At 37.7% G+C, this 24,920-nt stretch overlaps 3 protein-coding genes across 4 annotated transcripts in view; all 3 read left to right on the top strand.

Annotated features, from left to right (window-relative positions):
- LOC6640274 (protein prickle) overlaps positions 1-24,920 on the top strand; it is a 71,840-nt gene that overhangs the window by 9,057 nt on the left and 37,863 nt on the right. The window contains exon 1 of one of the 2 annotated variants that reach the window (XM_023182159.2): positions 16,600-16,812. The exons of the other annotated variant lie outside the window; for it this stretch is intronic. Coding sequence (XP_023037927.1) covers positions 16,604-16,812 — 209 coding nt within the window. The 5' untranslated portion in view covers positions 16,600-16,603. Of the gene's footprint in view, positions 1-16,599; positions 16,813-24,920 lie in introns of those variants that run through there. 2 annotated transcript variants of the gene reach the window in all.
- Positions 20,385-22,588, top strand: LOC111518354. The gene has a single exon (XM_023174752.2). The coding sequence runs from the start codon at positions 20,456-20,458 to the stop codon at positions 22,517-22,519; it is 2,064 nt and encodes a 687-aa protein (XP_023030520.2). The 5' UTR covers positions 20,385-20,455; the 3' UTR covers positions 22,520-22,588.
- On the top strand, positions 22,595-24,883 carry LOC6640554. Its single transcript, XM_002063150.3, has one exon. The coding sequence runs from the start codon at positions 22,654-22,656 to the stop codon at positions 24,847-24,849; it is 2,196 nt and encodes a 731-aa protein (XP_002063186.2). The 5' UTR covers positions 22,595-22,653; the 3' UTR covers positions 24,850-24,883.

The raw sequence follows: 24,920 nt of genomic DNA, 5'->3' as shown, positions 1-24,920 counted from the left end.
ACAGAAAGACCTCACACACACGCGGTCCGCACTCGTCTCTCCCTCTGCCACTGCCACTCTTTCTGTCTGTTTCTTTAGTTGCATTCAACATTCTTAATTATGTAAAACTCAACTAACGAAATGCATTTCATATCAGCACTCCAAAACACAAACAAACACACACACAGAGAGTCATACATTTGACCCAATTGCACGGCCAAATGTGTAAACATAATTTACTCCAATTAGAGTCCGCCGCCTTATTAGTGAGCCACGCCTCTTGTTGCAATGGAAATTGGGGCACAAGTCCGGAGTACATCGCAGATATGACTACGAGCACGAAATGCAATCAATAAATTCAACTCGTTGTCCAGAGTCAGTTCCACCGAGTTAATTGCCATACATCAGGTGGTTCAGGAGCTGCAAATGGTAAAACGGGGGGGGGGGGAGAAGATGGGAAAAGAGGGAATGGATTGAATGGGTTCAGGTTTCGATGGCTTTTCCCGTCGATTGATAAGGAGACATGCAGAGCTACGCGTTGAGTTGAGGAGGTAACAAAAAAGGTTTACAGAATAAAAGAAAATACAAGAAAATCGTTGAGTTATTAAGCACTTTGGATTGTATAAATTGATGTTATCGTTATTTTTAATCTCTATTTAAAGATAAGTACTTTTTCTCAAGGCCTTGTGGAATGCAGGAGACTCGCCTTATTAATAATATACATCTATTCTAGATATTTGTTTGTTTAACTAAATATTTTATTATAATTAACTATAATAAGTCATAGTAAATATTATAATTAATCCTGGCAATTACTTTACTTTTCTGCTCTCCAAATTATACAGAACAAAAGAAAGTATCAAGTCATGTCTAATGAAATTAATTTTTACTTGAACAATCAATTGAAAGATAGATAAATTGTAGGCCTTAAAAACTTTATAAACTATATTTAGGAAGTTAAATTTCAGAATTCATTAAGTTAAGATTTGAGCTTAAAAAATAAATAATATCCAAATTAAATTTCTACATCTGCTTCTATCGATATGGACTAATAAGTTTGTATTGAATAGTTAATGTTTTATACACTCATGAACAAAAGAATAGGTGTGAGCCTTAGGACTTGACAAGTGTCCATATAAAAAATGTATGACAAGTTGTACGATAATAAAACTGATTCCCAATGATTAGTGGTAGTATCCTAAAGTAAAATAAGTCATTCCCAGTAATTATTTTTTGTCCGTGAGTGTATCCTCTAAGCATTTGCTCTTGTCTATTTAAGTTAAATATATTTATTGCAGTTTCTGATGAAGTCATAAGTTAAGTCACAAGCCATCAAGGCGATTTCAAAATAATATTTTAGATCGTTAAATGAATTATACCAGCCAAATACTTTATATTAAATTAGTATAACCTTTTACAAATGATAAAGATTAATCTGAGAACCTATTCCAAACAAAATGCTTAACAAAAGCGTATCTTTCAAGTCATTTTGAAACTTTTGAAATCTGCAATTTTTGACTTACTTTTTAGCACCCCACAAATTAGGCTAATTCCCAAAAACTTTAGCAAAACAAAAGTTCGCAGCAAATGTCAGTGCAATGTTGCTGCAATTTGTATGCAACATGTTGCTGCTGTTGTTGTTTGAAGCAAAACCACAAGGCAATTTGTTGGCCACAGTCAGTTGCATGTGCACAACAAAAAGCACACCAGAAGACTGTCAGGGGGAGAGACACATTTAATTAATTTACATGTTAAGCCAGTCGAGCATTAAACAGAGACACAGCGACAGAGAGAGAGATGGAGAGAGAGGGATAGCCAGACAGACAGACTGATGGATAGGTACATACATATATGTATGTAGAAAAGTTTGCCGACGACAATATAAAAGGCGCGAAAAAATATGTTTGGGGGCAACTTGCTTAACAAATCGCATTAAATTGCACACATTTGCCGCTCGATTTGCCAGCTTATATGGGGAGAAACACATACATACACACATATGTTTATGTATAATTAAAGCAAATAAATCAAAAGTAATTTTTACAATCACAATATTTATTTTACAAGTGCAATTGTTACAATTTGCATTTCTAGTGTGACAGTAAATGTTTGTTGAAGGCGTTTTGCGAGCCAAGGTTGCGTGAGTGTTGGCAACATGTTGCTAACGAGCTGGATTGCATTGCATTGGAATTTTAGTTTACTGCATGTCACTGACTCATCTGTCATTTTCATAACTGGCCCTCATTTCTCTCTTCTTCTCTCTCTCTCTATCACTGTCTTAGTGTCTCTGTGTATGTGTGTTGCATCCGGCATCAATTAAAGCGACATAAAAATGTTCTGAAAGAAAAACTATAATTTTCAGGTCTGTAAACTTAATCATAGGCGGCTTAGGCATAGGTCTCCATAAATCCGGCTTCATCTCAGGCAGCTCAGGCATTTAGCAGCATTTATAGAAAATTGCCAGCCCCCAAAAGTGGACAGCTTCAGAGAACTGACAGGCAGCATCTCCTCTATCTCTATCTCTCTCTCTCTCTCTCTCGAGTGAGACAGAGGAAGGGAAAGGAGAATAATCGCAGTTTAAATTTGTTCTTCGTGATGCAATCATTCGCTAAAGTCAGGGCCCAGCATCAGCCACCATCAGCAACTACCAGGACCAGTCTTCATCTACCTTTACCCCTCTCCATCTCTCTCTCTCCCTCTCTTCATCTTGATGCAGTTGGTCATGTCTTGTACGTTAGGCGCCATAATGGGTTAAGCTTAACACACCCACACACATATCCCAAGAAAAAACGCAATGGAGCGAGCCATTGTTTTGGCATAGCTACATTTTTGGGTTGGGTTCTATTTATCTACCTCTCTCTTCCTTTAGCAATCTCTCTCTCCCTCTATATCTCTGTCTCTTTTCTTTGTTGTACTAAATTTGTGGTTGTAAATTCGACTTTATCGCATTAGGCATTCCTTTGCTTCTCCTAATGATCACTGGCCAAAATCTAATGCATTTGCATTTGGATCTTTTCTTTTTGCGTTTGCAATTGCTATAATTTGACTTATGGATTTAACTTAGGCTAATGAGTTGAGTATCTAGTTATGGCCGTTAACGCCTAATTGAGGCTGCCATGCCACACCCTCGTCCAAAACATGCAATGTTCCCGTACTACATGCTAGAATATACATGTCTAAAAAGCGAGAAAGAAAAAAAAAACAGAAAACACCGCTAAGCTAACGTTTCCGTCAAGCATTTCCAATTTTTTCCTTATGTTTTTCATGCCAATATATCAAAAAAAGTAAAAGAGAAAAAAGCCAGCGGAACCCTTTCATTAAACAAAACCAAAAACAAAAAAAAACAACAGAACATAGAAACGAACAAGAACAAGTACAACAATATAATAATGATGAATTGCGGTATTATCGCACGGTAATACCTCTTCTACTTACTTATAGTATGTAGTTTTTGGACGATGGGGCGGGGGCTTGCTAGATGGAAAGGAGGACTAGAAAACTAGAGCAGCCACACGAACATTGTGGAAAGTCAGGCCCAAGACAAATATGTAATTGGCCATTGCCAGAACCAAGAGAGAATCAAGAATCGAGAGTCAAGAACCAGGCCCTGGCAGACACGAAGGTATCACGTACTAAACTCAAAATGCATCGACATGATGATTTATTTGCATTGCAAAAGTCAGGCCAAGTTCCATGTCAAGGGGAAAGAGATAGTACAGAGAGAAAGAGAGAGAGACAGAGGGATGTAGAAGACTAAAAACACGTAGCTTGAGTCCAATTCCCCGACAACTTAATTGAATTTAGATAGAATGATGATCTCAGGCACAGAGAAAAAAAACAATAACGCAAGAATTAAGCTCAAAGCTAGCTGGAAGCTAATCCAATAAGAACAGATATATGCATATTTTTATTATCTTTCCTCATAGTGACTGTTTCTAGTTATAGGTACTTTTTGTAATGCCCAAATTTGGATATAAATATACATATATATTACAAGGGTATAAAAATGATGTTATAAGCTGATATTCAATTTAATTTTATTTAACCATGTGTTTGGTGTCCATTTGTCAAAGGATTAAGAGATTTCTATTAAAATATGATTTTTATATATTTTTTGTATATTTAGTTCCAACAAATCGATTAGTAGGACTGACATATGAATTTGGGACAGATAATTATCATCTTTCTAAGTTTATGTCATTCATTTTCAAAGACTATTTTGAAAAACAAAACTTATAGACGTTCAGGAAAAATAAAGCGTCTGACTAGAACCAAAAGTAGTATAAAAATTATATATATGGAATTTCAAAAGATTCGAATTGCGAAGAAGTTTTCCTCTTAAAGATCCTAACTATACGAGCGTTTTCCTTGAGTATCTGTATTTCAAATTTCAGAATCAGAATTGACATTCTACTAGAATATCAAAAGAATGAAAGTGCGTGTTAATTGCTTCTTATCAGTGATTTCTAAACAATATTATAATATCTATTTAAATGATATTTTTTACTAAAATTAACCATTAACCAAACTATTTATGTCAATATTAATGCATTTTTAATAATAAACTTCCATTCCATTCTTCTACTTTTGAGATATTTATCTTATATATCTAGTAAATACTTACTTTCTCTCATACTAAATACCTAGGTCATAATTCCAGGTAATTCAATTGTAACTTTTATTCTCATAAACTCATTGTATGGGGAAAATTCTAATTTCTTTCTTTCGGTGTATGCAAATGATGTGATTCTCTTACCCATTGGCATTCTCCTTTTGCCCCATTTGCTTCATTTGAGTTGCACGCACGTTTCCTCGGCTGAATAATTGTTGGCATTCTGTTTGTTTTGCTTTCTCAAGTCTCAACTTTAACATTTTGACATAGTATTTTTTTTTTTGCAATTAAAGCAACGCCTTTAAAGAAATCTATATGTACTTACCATATTGCTGGCCGGTTGGATCCACCCAAAAAACAAAATCAAAAACAAAAACAATGGCATTTGACATTTAGGCAAAAAACTGCCAAGGCGACTGGAGCTTAGATTGAGACTGGGGCGAACTGCAACTACAAAAATCCAATTTAAAACTAGGCAGGGATTGAATTGAAATGAACTGAAACAGAGGCACAGAGAGACTCTCTGTTCGGTAACTGTATTAAAGCCGCAGAGGTACATAGACCGCACCTTTGACGGCGGCGGCTTCGGCGGCTTGTCAAACTGGTAAACTGGCCAAGAGCACATAGAGCCACTCAAGCTAACAGTTTTGACAATTTACCACCACCGACAAGCGAGGCGGGATTGGGATTTGGATTTAGATTCGGATTCGGATTCGGATGCGGACTTGGTTGGACGTCTGTCTGACTATTTATATAATTGGCATCTCTAATTTTTTTTGGTTTTTTGTGGCTGCTTTTTCTTACCACTTGAATCTGGAATCAACAGTCTCTGTCTCACTGTCTTGTTGGCTACCAGTTCCAGTGACTTATTTTGAGGAGTTCAGTGAAGCTCAGGGAGCTGGAAAATTCATGAGCACACAGAGGAGACATAGAACGAACGGATTCTTGATTCTTGGTCAGCTCAAGCGTGAGTAATCAGAAAGCTAAAACGCGTTGCATAAATAAGCATACAAAAAAGAATCTAAATTGTGTATGTGTGTGTAAAATAATGAAACTGGTTTCAGGTTTTGGGGCGGCCATTCGAAAGAATTACACACACACACAAACACACACAGAGAGAGATAGATACACGCACATGAACATACTGAGTACTCATAGATACATTTACAAGAGCAACTGAAGTGAACCAGTAGTGTGGCCATAATGCTAGTCATAAATTCTCCAAATTACCCAACATGTCTCCCGTCTCCCGTCTCCCCAGTCCCCAAAAAGATCCGTGAGGCCCGTTTTGGCTCTTTGATTGCAAATTGTGTGACAGCGGCGCGAGCGTAAATTGAATTTATGTTGCGATCATTGGAGTAACTTTACTTTACTTTAGCTACTTACTTAAAGGATTAATTGTTCATCGACGCCTCAATGACTGACTGACTGACTGAGTGACTGGCTGGTGAACTGACTGATGGACTGTTGCAATTGGCCATGGACTGATGGACTTGAGTACTCTGATTGACTGAGAACACACAGTCCACAGCTGTGACAATTGAAAAGAGAAAGATAGTTGTGGCATTTCGCAATGGGGCATCCTCATGATGAACATGAGTTTCAATTAACGACAATTGGAAAGAGTTCTTGGCAGTGCATTGAACTTGTCTGGTTGCAATCGTTAGATCCAACAGAGATCATTAGCTCAGATTCTTAAATTGATCTTGCCCATAAAATTCAATCTACCCTTACCCCAAATCATCAAACCGTATATTAAGGCATTAAATGCTAAGAAATTTTATAGCATAAACATAACTATAAATGATTTTTGATGAGCCAAAGAGAAAAAAGCATTCAAAATAAATATGTGAAAAACTTAATGATCAAAAACTAATGACTAATAATGGTGGTCTCTTGCCCCTATTTAAAAGCATATTTTGTTGAAAACTGAAAACTCTGTCGAATTAACTATTTCAAGCACTAAATGACAGATCCTCAGGAAATCTCTGTTTGGCTTTTGCCTTTCGTGGTTTTGCCGGGCCACTTGATCTATTACCCAAGTTGGGGAAACTGTGATTCATTTACCGTAAAGCGTAACCAACTTTTGCCTGCCTCCCAAAAAGCAAAACTTTATGGGCTAACATTTTGTGTAACTTTATTTGTTTCTCTCATATTTTTTTGGTTTTTGTTTTTGTCGTCCACTTGGTAGGCTCTTGGGTCATGCACTTCAAAGGCCTAGAAGGTAGGCTCCAAGTTCCTACCAAGGCCCACGCGCGAGCGCGCCTTCAAAGAGCTGACGAAACATTATAACCGTTTTGCCATGTGGGTTTATGCCAAGTTAACGTCTCTTGGACATTATGTGTACACAACATAAAATTTGTATCTGTATGCCAAGTTGTATATATATATATCTGTGCATGTATCCATCCATATTTATAAGCATTACGCACATTTGCGTAACAGAAACAGATTCAAGTGCGCGATATGTTCAAGTCTCAAGTGCGAGGCAAGCACATCAAAAAATATATTTCCAAAAAAAAAAAAAAGAAACTGTTTTTAAAAAACTCTTCTTGTAGTTGTTGTTGTTGTTGTTATGGCGGTTGTTGGCGGCGGCAACGTTACGCAGCAATTCAAGTTTTTTAAAGTGCTTACAAAAAAAAACTGAAACTCTCTGAAACTCTGTGAAATATTTTGTTTCTTCTACGTAATGAGTTTGCAGAAGTTGTGCTTGAAAGGTTGTATGTGTGTGTGTGAGTGTTGGGACGGGGGAATGGGTGGAGCAACGGATTGCAGGGGGGTAAACTGGTTATCCAACATTAAATACAACAGGCAACAATTTTTTCCAATTTAAAATTAACTGTGTTTTGATTAATACTCTATTATTGAGCCGCTCGGCATGTGTCTAGAAATTAGTTGTTCGCTGTGGTTCTTGTTGTTGTTGTTTTTGTTGTGGTTATTGCTGGTGGCGGAGCGTTAAACTTCTAATGAATATGTTAAATGATGGCTAGAGAGCTTCCATCTGCTGTATTTACTGGTAACTATCCAGATGTCTCTCGATCTATCTCTCTCTCTTTGTCTATAAAATGCATTAAATTGCTTAAGGAAAGAAAATTTGTGTAATTTATGAGCAGTTTGCCAGCTAATTGGCCTAATTATGCCTGACCGGGGCAAAAGAGAATCTTGGAAACTGGTCGAGACTAGTAAAGCGATGTTGGCAATTCACACTTCCGCAATTGCACACACAGAGAGAAAAGAGAGAACGGCAAACAACAAAGGCTTCAGAAGTCGAGAATCGAGCACAGCGAATGGCACCCAAAGTCACACAAAAACGACAAAAAAAAAAGAACCAACAACCAAAACCCAGAAGAGCAGAGGTATCTGGCGACATCAGTTAGTGAGCTGGAATTGGAAATGGAGTTGCAGTTGCACCGAAGAGAGCGGTAATGTTGCTGGTGGTGACTGGAGTCTGGCCTGCAGTATGTCTCGCTGCCAACATCGTGACTAATTACATGCGACATAAGACAACAAAAAAAAAACACAAAAAAACCAAACTGCAAAGGAAAAAAGAAAAGCAAAGAAAAAGGCTAAGCAACCGGGTCGTATACGTAATTGAAGAAAAAGTATCTGAAAATTGCCAAACAACAGCGGTAACAGCGGCCAGTAATTGGCAGCAGCAGCAACAGCACCGGCAACAGCAACTTTAACTAAGGAAAGGCCACACAATATCTCTCTATATATATATACAAACTTGACAATTCAATAAAACTCTTGATGGCAATTGCACTTTGCCGTCTCGTTGACAGGTCTTCTCCCTCTTCTCTTTCTGTTTTTTTTTTTTTTGCCATCTAATTATCTGATGGGATTTCATGTTTATTTGCATTTTTAACAAATTAATACTAGCAAATTATTAGCGAAAGTTGTTTTCAGGAAATTCCAAAAAAAAGAAGCAAAATTTCCCACACTTCTTAAAAATATACGAAAAATATTTCTGTGTTGGAAAAAAATAAAATTATTTTTAAACTGAAATTGCTGACGTTGCATATTTCTTTTTTCAATTTTTCTTTTTTTTTTTTGTGTTTGTTGCTCTGGTTCTGGTTCTTGCAACTTGAACGCCCACTAGCGTGCCATAGCCATCTGCTTGCCACACGAAAATAGCGCAAAGTAGTGCATCAATAAACAATAACAATGATGCTGCTGATGCGGCTGCTGCTGGAAAACAGGAAAACGCCAAGCAAAAGTAGACCTGAGCCACATGTGCGGATGTTGCTATGCCTGCCGCTGGCTAACAGGAGGAGTTTCAGCTACAATAAGCAGAAAAAAGATATATATATATGTATATACCGAATGTAAGAAGGAAAGAGCAGGCAAGAAATAAGTAAAACATGTGCAAGTTGCACTGGCCCGCGGTTAAGTGAAAGAAATCGCTGCCAATAGCGGAAATATTAGGAAAGCATCAATCAGCAACAACAGCAACAACAAGAGATATAAAAACCAAAAAACCGTAGAAAAGACAATGTGTTTATTATTGATCTTAGCCAGAGGGTAAACGAGACCAAAAAGAGAGTGGGCAACAAACATAAAGCAAAATCTCTGTTGTGTATGGGGGGAGGGGGGGGGGGGGGGGGGGAGTGGCGCGGAGCGGGGGGACAGTTGCTGCAGAGGCAGATTAAATAATATGGCAAGTGGAGATTAAAACAGTTGAAATGCTTCTAAATGATAAATGCATTAGATAAATCCTATTAATTAAGTAATTATTTCAATCAAATTTGCATAGCAAGTTTTTCAATCTACTTAAAGATACTTTAAGATATAATCTAGATACATATTGATATATTGCATATTAAGTTGCATTGCTCACACCAAGAATGTGTAAACAACTAAATCGAAGCAAAAATTAAAAATAAACAACAATATCAAGATATTATATGACAATAAAGGAACTAAAGCTCAGCAAATCTTTTTATTTTATTTGTTAAACTCGTATCTAAAGCAATTTTAGTTTTCCCATTTTTATACCTTTTAAAAGAAGTTTAAAGATAGCTATAAAAATGTTTCAGACTTGGATTTTTTATAGCCTGCACAACATAGGATTTTATATAGATACTGAAACCTGAATTTATGAGATCCTAACGACTTTTGAACAATTTCAAATAGTTTTCTAGAAAACTAATTTATGCTCATGTCTCTGCAATTGTCATGGATCATGACGATCGTTAAGCTAAAATAGTGTCGAAATCATTTTTATTTCCATAAATCTAAATATTTAGTAGTATTTTAAATTTAAACAATAAAACCAGGCTAAAGGTTTTTGAATTTGACAAGTAACTACCTAACGAAAAGGCTAAGTAAATCGAAATAACTAGTTACACAAGTACTGAAGCTTTTTTAATTTAATTGATATAACTTACTTACTATGCGCTCTCTTCTAGTCACAGCCTGAGCTAAAGTGATACGAAATGGGGTCTAAGTTATACAAAATGTTAATAAACCACTCAATATTTCAATCCACTGCCCCACAATTGTATACATCATTTTTGATCTATTAGTTCGTGTCCATAATTCTTTAAATAACATTAGTTATTTTTAAAACACATTCATAAGTTTTCTGATCTTCGTTTGAACATATATTTACATATTCAACTATCTTTTCGAGACAAATTAAATATTCTATATAGTTAAATGACTCAAAAAGTTGCTTTAATCGATCCAAAAGGGAGCACCATATTAATTTAACGTATGTGACTTAATATATCCTGTAACTTGTGAAACATTTGAAGTCAATCTTCGATCTAATGACATAAAGAAATCGTTCTAATTGAGGATTAAATAAGAAAACTAATAAAACATTTGTTTATCTTATGCTCTTCTAGTAATAAACGGATTAAAGTCATCACAAAAATCATTAATCGGTTCAGATTTCTTTTGTTTATAAAGTAAGGCAATATTGTGGCCTCAGGCGATATGCATTTCATTTTGGAAACTTCTCAACTTGCCAGGCAATCAAAATGCCAGAAGTATGCTCAATTACATGACGCCCCATGTCATCAACGTTGTCGTCATCGACATTGACAACCTCAGCATCGTCAAAGTCATTCTGGGCCTAATCCAATTGTCGCTGAAAGGGCCAACCCTCCAGAATTCGGTGTGTATAGTGTGCAGAGAGACCTGAGAGCATGTCAAAAGTCTGACCATCAAAATGCTTTGACAGTCAACCGATTGTGTTAAATCAAATGAAGCATAATTTTTACTCAATTTATATGGGCAACTGCAGGGCAGGTTGTGTCAGTTTCCCCAGTTACCAGTCACTAACCCCAATCCCCATGGAACGCTTAGAGGACACTTCATCCATCCATCCATCCACCCACACCGAATGCTGCATTTATCGGCCTGTGCGTTTCTTTGTTTTGGGGGATGCTTTGACTTTGACTTTGAGAGACATGAGAGAAAGGATATATTTGGGTTATGGATATGGCTCTCGCCTCGGGTTCATCATATTTCTATTAATGACTTGCATATTTATGAACTGCTAAAGGGGGGCACAGTGCTGGGAAATGAGTGCAAACAGTCTGATTTTAATAATAATAAACAAACACAACAAGAACAAATAAGCTTCAAAATGTGTGTTCCATTTACTTGGTCTTGGCCGACGGCTATGATTTTGACTTACACGAAATATTTGGACTATATATGTATAAGCCCATATAAATTTTGTGGCCAAAAACATTTAGTCTATGGGAGGGCCAGAGGGCTAGAAATAAACATTTAACTGGAATTCTGTATCTATTTCGAAAGGCGTAATAAACAGAGATAAATACATATATAGAGAGAGAGAGGGAAAATTCTAGGGGTATGTCTTTCCTTTGATGTGGCATCGCGCCCTGGCCATGGATTTAGTCAACATGTGGCTGCCGCTCTGTCTAACGATGCGTAGAAAGTCTTTAAATAAACAACCTGAAATACACAAAACGCCGCTACAAAACCAGAAGAAGGAAGTTGCCAAACAATATGAGCATGAGCAGCAACAGCATTTGCATATCATCATATGGTTTGAGTTTCTTCTTCTAGTTTTCTTCTTTTTTTTTTGGCACAAATGCCTTGAGTGTAACGACCCAGAGATAGTCTTGAAAAAAACCAGAAGTACCTACTATAAGTACCTAGTTTTCATACCCTAACAAATAAATCACAATGAAAGGTATAAAAGCCTAACATATGCAACTGGTATTAAAAAATTTCCAATTATCATAGGCATCTTAAAGATTACAACACTTTATTGAGGAGTCTATACAGATAAATTGCTTTAAGCCTAGACAACTACAGGTTGCCTTCGTTAGTTTATGGCCTTAACTATTATTAACAAATAAATCTTGGCAATGACTTTTGTTGAAATAAATATAAGTGAACCTAGTAAGCGAAAGGATAACTCTTTTCTCCAAAACCCTTGAGGTTAACGTGTTAACTTATATATATTTATGATGCCACAGAGTATGCAGACTTCGTTGCCATTACTTGGATGATGAAATGATTTTTTTATTGCCCGCTTCTTCTACTTACTGAAAGGTATTTTTTGTTGTGTTTATGTAGACCCATGACTACTGCTAAGTAACTATCAGTGGTTAAACTCGGCTTCCCAGATCACCTTCAACGGGCGGTCACAATGGAAATGGCAATGGGAATAGCCATATTAAAGTCACGGCAAAAGGCAACTAATACTAATCACCATAGAGTTGCCACATAATAAAATGCTAAAAGAAAAAAAACTAAAAATACTATATGAAAACCAAGAGTATTGTATCAGAGAGAACTGCTAATGAAAAACTCATCTTCCATGTCAAGATAGCTGAAAACATACATTGTACATAGATACGATACAATGTAATGGAGAAGAAAAGATAGAAACCAACCAAAAGCGGGGCAACTCATTAAAGTGGGAAATTACAAGCACTTTTTGTCTGCCATTTGATAAAATGACTAAATTTGTAGATAATGATGGGAACAAAAAACCCAACTCCACAAATGTTTAGATGCCTAAAAATCATTTAATACAAAAAAACCTCAAAAAAACTTTGAGAAACTTTCCTTTTTGAGATACATAAAATATTTTCACTTACCCCAAATAAGAAACATTTTGTCTAGCATTTTGTCGATCTAAACAAATTAGAATATAACCAAGGGCAGTTTTTCTCTTAACCCCCTAAGTTGAGGTGTGTGATCCACCCCAAAATACGAAAAAACGGGGTCTGCAAAATGGAATTAGGAAATCTAGCCAAAAATCCAACAAATCATATTAAAGGCGTCCCAAAAAAGAAAGGAGTCCGTCCGGAGACTTGCCGGCGGCGGTATAAATGTTTATACCGCTCTCTGGGTTTTACTTGTTGTGAAAACTCTGCGGTTTTGGGGGGAGGGGGTCAGGGTGAGAGATGTGTAAGGGAAGTGTGTGGAGCGTGTGGGCGTGTGGGCGTGTGGGTGACATTAGCGAGGGTGGAAAATGCACATTGGAACAATCAAAGAAATGCCAGACGGCAAGGGCATAAAGTTTATATAATTATTTTTATGCCATCTCTGGGTACTTGGGTATCCCTTCAATTCTTTTTTTTTTTTTAACTTGCTAACTACGTGCGTTATGCAATGAATAAATTAAATTACAAGAAATAATCATTTTACTGTGGTATGATGGTAAATGTTGCTGGCAACATGTTGCCAATGACAGCCAAGACTCAAACCCATTAGGCATCGTGCAATCAAACTCACAGAACGAGATGATGCATTTTAATTAAAATTCTACCTTTACACTGTATGGTAACCAAAGGGATAACGGAAATTGTTTGTGTGTGTTGTGTGAGTGTGAGTGTGAGTGAATGTGTGTGTTGAAGTGTTGGTTGTTATTACTGTCCCCACCAACAACAGTCAACGCCCACTCGCAATGCCCCCCTCTTTCGGCAGATTTATGTTTGTTTTAGCTGTTGGCATTGTTTGGTCTGTCTGTAGGGTTGATTTGGCAAAAGCGACGCAATTTGTACAACATAGCAACAATCTGAAGAGTACGAGTATGTTAACATGGTCAAAAATGCAGAGTTTATGGCTAGAGTATGAGATATTTGCACATTAAATACCATAAACATAACCCAGAGACTTTCACTTTTTCTGCCTGACAGTTCCTGACGATTCCTGCCTCGTTGCGTTTTCAGATTCCCGTGGGTCTCGTAAGTGTTCATAAAGTGCACTGTCTCTTTTTTTTGTGTTTGTTATTGTTGCTGTGGGTTTCTTGGCGTGGGGTACAGTTGTGCTTGAGTTGAAGTTTTTGCGCTTTAATTACTGCACACGGACATGGAGCAAATGGGGGAGAATGAAGAAAATTAAGCTCATCCATCCACCTTGGAGAGTCATCTGTGTCTGTTTTTAACTAGCATATGAAAAATCATAAAATTTAACGATCGCTTACGGTCTGCGTGTGTGTGTGTGTGATTGTGTGTGTTTGGGTTTGTCTGCGGCAACCACCCCCAGGGTTAACTCCCCCTCAACCTCAGCGATTTTCCTATGACTGACTCACTGACCATACCAGACCAGCTAGAGTTGCCACCACCCAAGTGAGACCTACTCTTTGGCTAGTGGCACGTGTTCAAATTACCGTGAAGACGCTTAGGGGTGAATTCTACGCGAACAACGAAAACGAACAACATTCAAATTGAGTGAGTGAATTAAAAAACCTGACAATGTTTTCCAGGAGAGTCAAACCAATCGAGAGAGAGAACAAGAGTGTGTGGTCCTGTGAGAGAGAAACACATGTAGATAACCCGAGAGAGAGAGAGAGACTCTCTAGCAACATATTTGTAGCAAAATATGAGCATACGTTCGAGCGTTCATTTCCTTCCTTCCTTCCTTTCTTTGTTCCTTTCGATTTACTTTTCCATTTGGGGTTCGTTGTGTGCGTGTGTGTGTGTCCTGGTCTGAGAGAAAAATAGAGTGAGAGAGAGTGAGTTTGCCAATGTGTGTGTGCTTGTTTCTTTGTGAGAGTTCAAGGGGATCGTGCCGGCACTGTGGTTCAAAAGTTATTTACCAAGCGAAAAGGGATAAAAAGACAATTATTGAATAAAATTCAAAAGATTTTTAAATAACTCGACAGATTTTGGAATTTATTTTCACAATAAAGTTAAATTTTTTAAAACTATTTATGATGATTAGTCAAAATTTAAGCAAATATTTACGACTACCATAGGGCTTAAATCAAAATATTAAAACACATTACACAAAGTTTAACAACAAAAGTTTTTAAATTTGACCAGATCAACGTAATTTAAGGTGCAAAACCAGCAAATATTTTAAACAATTTCTTTATAAAACTCTAATCTTAAACTCAATTTTCAAATTATTTTGTTATAAGCTAATAATTTATATTTTGTGGGGGACAAACTGGTTAATATTTATAGGCCCAAATGTATTTACAAAGAGTAATAATATAAAATATATTTATGTAAATAAATTTCTTAATTTGTTTTGAATAACGAGATTTAGTTTTCTAATAGATTGATGAAAAAAACAAGCGTCTAAATCAGTTAAAAATAGTCATAGCATCAAAATTTTAATCGTTTTCAGTATAACACCTCTAGTTAACAGAAATCCAGAATACCTGTGACTACAGAGTTTCAATATTTGGAATTTCTCAAATTTTGAATAATGTCTTACAACCTGAAAAATATGAGATCTTACAAAACAACAGGCTCAAGATAATTTTCGAGCAAAAATAAGTTCATTCAAAGATATTCCAAAGGATTACTTAAGTCCTCTAAGATCTCTTCAAAGGTTTCTTTAATATTTTAAAGAATTAAATTCTAACTTAAATGTTAAGACACACTGTTTCATAATACTTTTCGAACTACATTGAAGAGCTTAAAAGGTGAACACCTCTTGCCCTTGCCGGTGGCCCATCACCATTCCACTTTTGTCCCACCCCATTTTTATCACCAAGTCTTTGGCAACATTCACACAAAGGTATTGGGTATATAGGATATATACACACACATACACATGTACATATAGTAATTTCAACAATATGCAACCAACCTCCCCCTTCTGCATAGACCTTGTATGCCTGTGCCGTGTGGGCTGAAATCAGACAGAAAAACATTAAATTACAAACCCTTATTTTACACACTAAAAAGGAAACGAAGGCAAGGAGAACAATAACAACAACAATAGCAACAACCAAAAAAAAGCCCAAAAGAACCGAAACACCGCGATACCAAATAACTGTAACTGAAACAGAGCTAAAAAGCTGAGGCAACACACGTAAAGGCAAAGGCAAAGGCAAACCAAGGACACGGGGCGAGTTCTCTGCCAGGAAGAACAGCAGCAGCAGCAGCTACAAGGGATGCAAAAATTCTATACTTTGATATTAACCCCTCTTGCTACCACTGTGTGTGTGAGTGAGTGTTCGAGTGTGTGTGTGTGTACGTTTCGCCGTGCTGCTTGTCAATTCTCTTGCCAAAACAAACGCAACGAGCATTTTTGCCGATTAGAAACAAACAATTCGTGAGTGCAATGTGAGCGCGTCGCTTCGAACTGCGAGAGAGAAGTTCTCGACAAAAAACAAAAAACAAAATAATACTGATAATACGAAAAAAAATATATTTAATTTATATTAATTGCAATAAACAAATAAAACTGTCTCCGATTTCGGGTAAATCCTCAAAATCAAATCAATCAAAGTGTAGCTAATCCAATCAGAGTGAAAAATCCCAAGAAAAAATCACCTTTATTTTTTTGTTTTTGCTGTTTGCCGGCTTTTTCTCTTGGTCTTTGTTATTGTTTGCTCTCCTTCGTCTTCTTCTTCTTCGTGTTCTTGGGAAATAGTTCTTTGTGTCTGTGTGTGTGTGTGTGTGTTTGTGTGAGAGTGTGACTCAGCGCAAATGGCAATGCGCATCTTTGTTTACCCACCGAATCTCAAGTGAGGCAAGTGAAAGCGGCGCCAAAATTTTGTGAAATTTTTTTTTCGGTTGGTGGATTTTCCACACAAAATAAAAGAAAATAAAGAAAATGAGCGATTCCATTGATAATTTACTAGCCGATAGCCAAAATCAAAGCAACAATAATATCAACAACAATGATGCCGACTCCGATGAGGAGGTCATCGAGGGCATGGCCCTGCTGGAGGGCAACTATCAAGTGCTACGACAATGGGTACCACCCGCCCCCAACTATTGGGATGCACCGCCCAAGGCCATTATCAAATCGGCTGAAGTGAGGTAAACACTAAAATGATTTCCATAAGCTTGCTTAAAAACTATATTCTCGTTTGATAAGTTTTATGTTTCTTTTTTCTTAATTAAGTGCCTTTTGACTTTGATTTTGCCTGCTCACAAATTGCAAAGCAATTAAGCCAAAAACTAGTTGGGGAATGTCTGGGTTTTACGTAGAGGTGGCGGTGGCAAGTCAAGTCAAGTTTTTCTATATGCAGTTATTTGTAACGCACTTTTATAACCACACAAGCATTAAGTTGCGATACGAAACGATCGACCAATCGACCGTCTGTCGTCTAACCAATGGAAGCCAATGGATTTAACCTCGCCATTTGACAAACTATAATATTTGCAAATTTACAACTCTGCAGCAATTCATTCAATAAAAATTTGATTATTATGGGCGTCGTCAAATTGCAATAGTTAAATAGAAAAGATAGAGAAAAACACACACAAACATTTACATACCAATTGAAATTGCAGTGCAAATGAAAATTAATTGCACTTTTAGATGGCAAACCGATAAATGTCTGTAGAGTAATAGAAATAAAGCATAACTCTTTAAAAAGCTATTCCTAAATATGTCAAATTATGATTTCACCAAGATCTCTTCAAAAGAGTTTATGAATATAATAAAATAGTATTCTAATAAAGTGTCTTTCAAATAGAACTTTCTGCTATTTTCTTGAAAATTCTAGAAGTTTTGCCTAAGTTTATGTAGTTTAAAATATATTATTATTAAGAAAGATTTACAAACTTTTATAACAAAAGCTAGCCTGATGTTAATCACCCTCTTATCAAAAAAGACTCTCATTATATATATATATATGTATATATACTTTCTTCGTAGAAAACCAATTAAAGATCCATTAACATAACATGAGACAAATAAGTTAGCAACCATTCTTTAAATGGGATATAATTTAGCCACTGCTGTGGGTATTTTTTTAATTATTTACATTAATTATTTTAAGTCAAGGACGTTTCTTCTACATATTTATTTACATATATAAAGGGACCACTAATACTAGAGTTTTCCTTGAATTCAATACCATTTTCCAATAAGATTAAGAGTAAGATCGCACAAAGAAAGGATGTAAGACCGTATACTAAATATAGAAGAATTTTTAGGTCTATTTAAGTATTACTTTCTGATTATTATATAACAATTCGTGTACTTCGAAATTAAAAAAAAAAAGAAAACAAATTAAATAAATGTAAAAGTTGTTATGTTTAACTGAACAAACAATCAAAGCAAGTAAAAATAAAACCAACTAGAATCAATATAGTCTTAAAAGAAACAATTCATACTAATTATAGGTAGATAGATTGCATGAATCTTCTCTCTATCCTCTAGATAGTCAAACCTTCATCTATCCACCTATACCTAAAGGTTTTCATCTATCTACCTATACCTAAAGGTTTAGCTAGTCAAACCTTTATCTAACTACCTATACCGAGAGGTTTGACTAGCTTAACAACGACTATATACTAATCCATTATCAAGAGAAAGTGCTAGACTATATCTGTAATCTACTGATCATAGCAACAGATATTTTTCATAATTGAATTAAGTTCCCTTTTCATTCATCAATTCAGTCTCTTTTTAATCCATTTTAATCCATGATGGTTTCTAAATCCTATGCAAGTCATTACCTAGCCTACTAAATTCAATTCGAAATACTTCAAATAAAGTCATTTGCATGGTAAATAATCTGTTGCCTCTGGGAAACCTTTTAACAAAATGAAAATGCTTGCTTGATTATGAAATTCTCTTTTCAATTACATATAGGCTAAAAGTTTCTCAAATTGAACATATTTGATTGAAAGCATTTTTTCATGTTGTTGATCAAAACTTGGTTACCCCCTACAAGTGGATGTCGGTTTATCTGTCTATCCTCACTCGAAGTGAGCCAACAGTTGTTGTTGTTATTGTTGTTGGTGGTGTTGTCGTTGCCATTGGAGTTGCTGCTGATGCAGTTGCTGTTGCCGTCTGAGAGTTGCTGCTGTTTCTGTTGCTGTTGCTGCTGTCAACACCAAGTGGTATGCATGCAACAAGCAGCAGCTGGCTGCTTACAAGTGGAAGGAGTATGATCCCCCGTCTCCAAGACCCACCTTCCTCTCTCTCCCCTACAAGTGTCTTCGTCCCCCGGTCTCAGTGTGTGTGTGTTTGCTTCGTCTGTTTTGTTGACAACTCTGCCGTAGAATGAGTCTGCGGAATTGAGTTGCCTGGCTGGTAAATAATAAATGCGTTACTTGAGTGCATGCGAAATGAGAATCAAAATGCAAACGCTGCCAGATTTCTGCTGTTGCTCTATCAAGTGCAAGCAACAGCAGCCGGCAGCAACCAGCAAGAGCAGCAACAGCAGCAACAATGTCTCCCGGCTCGTTTTGTTTTTGTCCGCCCGGCCGTTAAGTGCAGAGCCCGAAAGTTTCGCATTGCATTGAAGAGTATCTTTTGCACGTTCTCAATATGCATTTCTGAATTACAATATGTTGATTGCATTTCTCAGGCACGTACATATCTCGGCTTTAGCTCCCTAGAGTTGAGACCATAATAATGATGAGTATTGAAATTGCTAACAATGCGACGACGCATTTCCGCACACCGGAGTGCTCATCTCATTCCGCTAACCTGCTCCCTCTGGTAATCCCGTTTTCATCTATGGCCATTGCCATTGCCAACGGGCCGTGCTTCCTTTTTTGTGGTTAAGTTGGGCTTTTGTGCTCAACAGGATTCAATTGTGGGACTAAATTACTTGATACACTTGTTACTCTTGGGTAACTGATATGGCTTTGTTTTAGTTACAAAACACACACAAAAGAAAAGAAGCGAAAAAGAAGTTGGTTAACCATTTCATTCTATTCCCTTTCCTTTGTAGTGTTTTTTTTTTTTTTTTTGTAAAGACAATTAGCAGAAAGACTTAAGTATTCATTCTGGGTAGACGAAATTAAAGCATTAAAGCAACTCAATTTAACCGCATCAAAAAGCCTCAAGCACATGAAAACATCAAACATGTCCTGCCAGAAAACCGCAAATCACATTATTAATGAGCCCAACGACTAACATAAATAACCAATAGTTTTTACCCATTTGCTGTTAGTTTTGTTTGTGTATGCCGACTAAATAAATCAATTTTCTCTTTTCCCTTTTCTTACCATTTCAGGTAAGTTTCAAAGACGACGACAACGACGACTTCTGCGATTCCTTCCCCTTTCACTTTTTGTTGTTGTTGCTGTTGCTGTTGTTGTTGACGGTGCCAGTCACAACATTAACAACATTTTGAATTGTGTGAAGGCGGCACGTCAATTGGAATTGAGGCGCAGGTTTTTGGAAAATTACGATGACTTGTCACACGACTTCAAGTTCAAATTCAAATTCAAATTGTTAGCAAATTAGCAAGACAAAAAACTGGAGCTCATAAATCCTACGTACCTTTAGTCATTTATTTTCTCTCAATTGGCCTATCACATGGAAGCATTACAATTATGTTTGCTTTGACTTTACCATCAATGGGAACTTTTCTTTTTCTGTTAATATTGGGAGTGAGATGAACAGATAGAAAACAAATGTAATATAAAAACGACAAAACTAAAAAAATTCTCCCGCACACACATACACATAGATATTATTGACAAATCGATCAAAATGCATTCGAGATTTCCTACAATCCACTCATCCACTACAATTATGGGATCGAAAAACAATTACAAAAATTTCTTTGATATTCATGAACATGTAAATCTCCCGACGTCGGAAATACCGCGTTATGTAGCCGAAGATGCTGTCCATGTTGTTGTAGAGAATGTTTTTGAAAATGATAATTGCCACGCCAAAAGGAGCGATAGCTTCTGTGATTTTGATGCAAATGAGTTTGATTCCGTAGATCCAGCAACTGCGGATCCTCGTCTGGTAAATTGGCAACGTACATTGCAAAGGCGTAAGAAAATCCAGCAACGCATTCAACGACACACCGGAAAGAGAGCCGAGGACGTACTCTTCAATCGTCAGACCACTATCGATGAGAGGAACAAGCAAATGCTTCTCCGTGTGCTTGACAATGCCAATCGTCAGAATCCAACGAGAGTAAGAAACCTAAAGTCTGGCATGTCAAAGCTAAAGCCTCGCTGTGATCTGGAAATGTGTCGTGAGATCAACGAACTGGTGGCCACTAGGCCAAAGCCTCAGCAATTGGAGATTGTGGGATTACCGGAAGTAACACAGATGGAGCTGGCCAGCAATAAGCCAGGCAAGGAGAGCAAATGGGCAGCTTCTAACGCATTGGATGAACATTTGAAGCAGAACGTAGACGATATTAAGCGCGTGTTAGAATTTGCTCCAGACACGGATAAACTTCAGGTAACTTCGACATGGACTCGACCAACTGTTAAACGGATGAAGAAAGCCTTTTGCTATGAGGAAAATTTAAAAGAAATATCAACGGATACCGACAATGACAATGAACCTTATACAGAGGAAAAAACACCAGAACCCGTACTTCAGCCAGAGACATCAGAACAATCATCAGGGGTTGATCTAACTATGGGCGGTCTGAAGATCAATGGTTGTCTTTACAGTTTTCGGGAGTTGGTACCTCGTGCTTTTGCCGAAATACAAGTAACCCTTCAATGCGATCCGCATCAACGTGTGGTCAAGACATTGCTGGAAATAGAGAATTTGGGGCCCAAGGTGCTATGCGGTATGTGGCAATTGAGAAGAATGAGGGCCCAAAAGGGTTCCGTGATCGACACCAATCTGGAAAGCTTTGAGTTCATCTTTGACAATCGTAACTTTTCACTGGAAGCGGGTGAAATTCGCCACATAGACGTCATGTTTAGACCCCAGTGTGTCGGCCTATTCAAGCAGTCGTGGTGTCTATATCTCTCACAGTCTCCATTCTGTGGGACTCGATACCTAATCATACGTGTTCAGGGGCTATGCACTATGCCTGTGGTTTACAGAATGCGACTGGATGACCATTTACGACATCCAATCCAGAGTTATGAAAATCAAATGGCAACGAAAGTTTCCCTTCAGCAGGCCGATATGGCTATTACACTAGCTGAAATGAAGAATTCTGGACCACAATGTCCTTATAATCGAACATTGAATGAACTGGAGATATTCAATGCGCAAAATCCCTCATATAGATGCGAGCGCTATGGCGATTTGGAATCTCTCAAGGAGCTTTATGACCTAATGAAGAAACCTCGTCAACCGAATTGGGATTTTCAAATCGAAACTCTGCAGAAACTTATAATGTGCCAAGAGGGCTTGATTCAAAGGCAAACACTGCAGAATCGTTTTATCGAGCTGCTAGAGCCAATGAAAACAGGGCAACAGGCGGAAGTTCACACTTTAGAGTTCAGCAGAGAAAAGGATCGTACTTGTTTAATTTATGTGACTGGTGGAATAAAAAACACCATAGATGAGTGGGAGAATATGGCCATGGGATTGGAACAGCAGTTCTTCAAGAATGAATATCAGCGGCAGTTGGTCAAACAGCGAAAGCCAGAAACAGATGAGTTGATGGAAGAAGTTGCCCCAAGCTTATCCAATGAATCGACAAAGGATGTTGATACAGAGAAGGTGCTAAAAAAAGTCAAAGGAAGCAAATACTTTAGGGATGCTCTTTATATGCAGACATATGATCTACTTTGCCATGCTGCTGAGAATCTTGTTTCTATTATAGAGAGCACTGGTCATGGCTAAGTGTCTCACATTATTTGAAATATCTGTCAATATATATATATGGTTACAATATATAAATATATAAATATATTTTTTTGTCTATAACATCCTTAAGTTTCTATACAAATACCTAACTTCAAACGAAAGTTTTTAAAATGCATACTTCTACATATTCTTGTCCGAACCGTCCTAATATGATTGGAGAGTTCACAATGTGCAAATACGCCTCGCACATGACCCTGAAAAATCTAATTTCACCCACAGCATCGTCTTCAAATGGAATAGCCCAAGTCCCACAGAAATGCCGCCCAAGGGCGGCACAGTATAGCGCTCTCATAGTGGAGGATATTTTGAGCGATATATTTGCCGAGCAACGGGGAGATTTTACATCAGGCGATTGTGAGGAGGTCTGCTGCAAGCCAGCAAAAGTTACCCTAGAACCAGAGCCCTATGTCGATAAACGCCTCAGGTATTGGCGTGAGGTCTTGGAAAAGCGAAAGGAAATGCAGAAACGTGTTCAGTCCCATGCCAAAAAAAGCCCCGATGAGGTGCTCTTCAACCGTCCTGTCACTGTGGACCATCGCGACGAGCAGACTGTGAAGCGTCTGTTGGACTATGCCCATCGCATGAAGCCCGACAAGTTGGCAGGCAGAATGCAAGACAAACTAAAGGGGTTTATGGATCCCTGCACATGCGAGTGCATTGAGGATGTGGATGAAACCTTGCCAAAGGCAGAACGTCATGGTCATAAGCAAGTCGAAATCGTTGGCCTGCCGAATGTTACTAAAAAGGAGCTATTGGGCAGAGGGGCAGCTAGTAGAGATCTGCCACGTGGATGGCAACAGTCGAAGGTTCTGAATAAACGTCTGGAAAAAGGTTTTTGCGAAATTCATAAAGTTCTAGAATTCTTTCCTGATTTGGATGGTCTTCAGGTTGTTGGTAAAAACATTAATATAAGCACACCAAAGCCTACAATTATTTTGCTGGATGAGGCGAGCATGCACACAATAAGTACTAGCAGCGATAAAGTCTGTCTGGAGGAATGCCAGTACGAGGATTGGGACGATCTAGCTAGCGGAGAGCCAGAGCCTTGCATTGAAGTACCAGAGTTGGCACTTCGTATAAATGGCAAAGAATTTATACCAGGCGATATATCTCTTTCCGATTGCTACGAAATAGCAACGAAGTTTTCGTGTGATCCCTTTCAGAGGCAAGTCAAGCATATACTACAAGTGACCAATACTGGCAAGCAAACAATAACTTTCACTTGGACACAGGGCGTCTACTACTACAATCGTGGATCGCTGCTGCTGCCAGAGGACAATGAGTTTCTATTCGACATGGAGGGTTTTCGCCTAACCCATGGCGAAACATACAATCTCATTGTCATGTATCAGCCGCGCAGAGTCGCTATGGCAATGGAGTTGTGGAAACTGAAAATGGAACCGCGAATCTTCTGTGGCAATCAAGAGTCTCTTCTTTTGCGCTTCCATGGTCAGTGTACACCACCCAGAGATTATGTGGCCAAGCTTAAGCAGTTGCAGACCACTCTCATCCACAAATCAAACACGGCCGAAATGAATCAGCTAACAGCACAGTTAGCTTCTCTAATACCGGTCACTGTGCCTCCACCGACCTGTTGTCCCTATGATCGCACCCTAGATGAGCGAGAGGTGTTCAATGCCTTAAATCCGGGCTATAATTGCAAACGGTTTGATGACTTGGAGGTACTTAAACATATGCATAAGCAGGTGAAGAAGCCTCGGGAACCTCACTGGGATTTGCGTCTGGAGACCATCAAAGAGTTTATCTTACGGCTAGAAAAAGTGGAAGATCGAGAAAATATGTTTACTGCATTCACTACCTTATTGTCCACATTGTTGGGTGGTGGTCCAAGTCTGGACATTGTTTGTCAGCTAAATGATCAAAAGCAACGCACTAGATTTATTTATGTTCGTGGTGTCATTTCCAATGGCATTGAAGAGTGGGAGGACCTTGTTTTTACTGTCGAAGAATCCTTTTTCAAACCGGAACTACAGCGACACTACATGAGACTGCTTCAAGAAGGAGATGAACGGCAGGAAAACGATGTAGAAGAAGAGGAAGACGATGAGGACGACGACAAGGAAAGATTGCAGCACAAATTTATTCAAATAGATCAAGAAAAGATATTTGCCTTTTTGGCCAAAGGAAATGTGGATCAAGAAAAGGTTTCCTCGACTGTTATGAAGAAATTGAAAAAATCCAAGTACTTTCGCGATGCACTTTATATACAAACCTATACCCATTTGTGCAATATATCGGAAAATATTGTATCCGTTATTGAAAGCACCGAGTTTGTGCCAAACTGATTAATTTTGAATTAAAAATATCAAATTACCAGCACTTTTTTTGTCCTCTTCAATCATTTTACACAGCCAGT

Source organism: Drosophila willistoni, assembly GCF_018902025.1.
Source record: "Drosophila willistoni isolate 14030-0811.24 chromosome 2L unlocalized genomic scaffold, UCI_dwil_1.1 Seg196, whole genome shotgun sequence".
NCBI classification, from domain to species: domain Eukaryota; kingdom Metazoa; phylum Arthropoda; class Insecta; order Diptera; family Drosophilidae; genus Drosophila; species Drosophila willistoni.
Note: the sequence above shows the minus strand (reverse complement) of the source record. Positions and strands in the feature narration are given on the sequence as shown.

What these genes read in the sequence shown, in the direction of transcription:
- LOC6640554 (XM_002063150.3), top strand. Translation starts at nt 22,654, where the DNA reads ATGCATACTTCTACATATTCTTGTCCGAACCGTCCTAATATGATTGGA.
- LOC111518354 (XM_023174752.2), top strand. Translation starts at nt 20,456, where the DNA reads ATGCATTCGAGATTTCCTACAATCCACTCATCCACTACAATTATGGGA.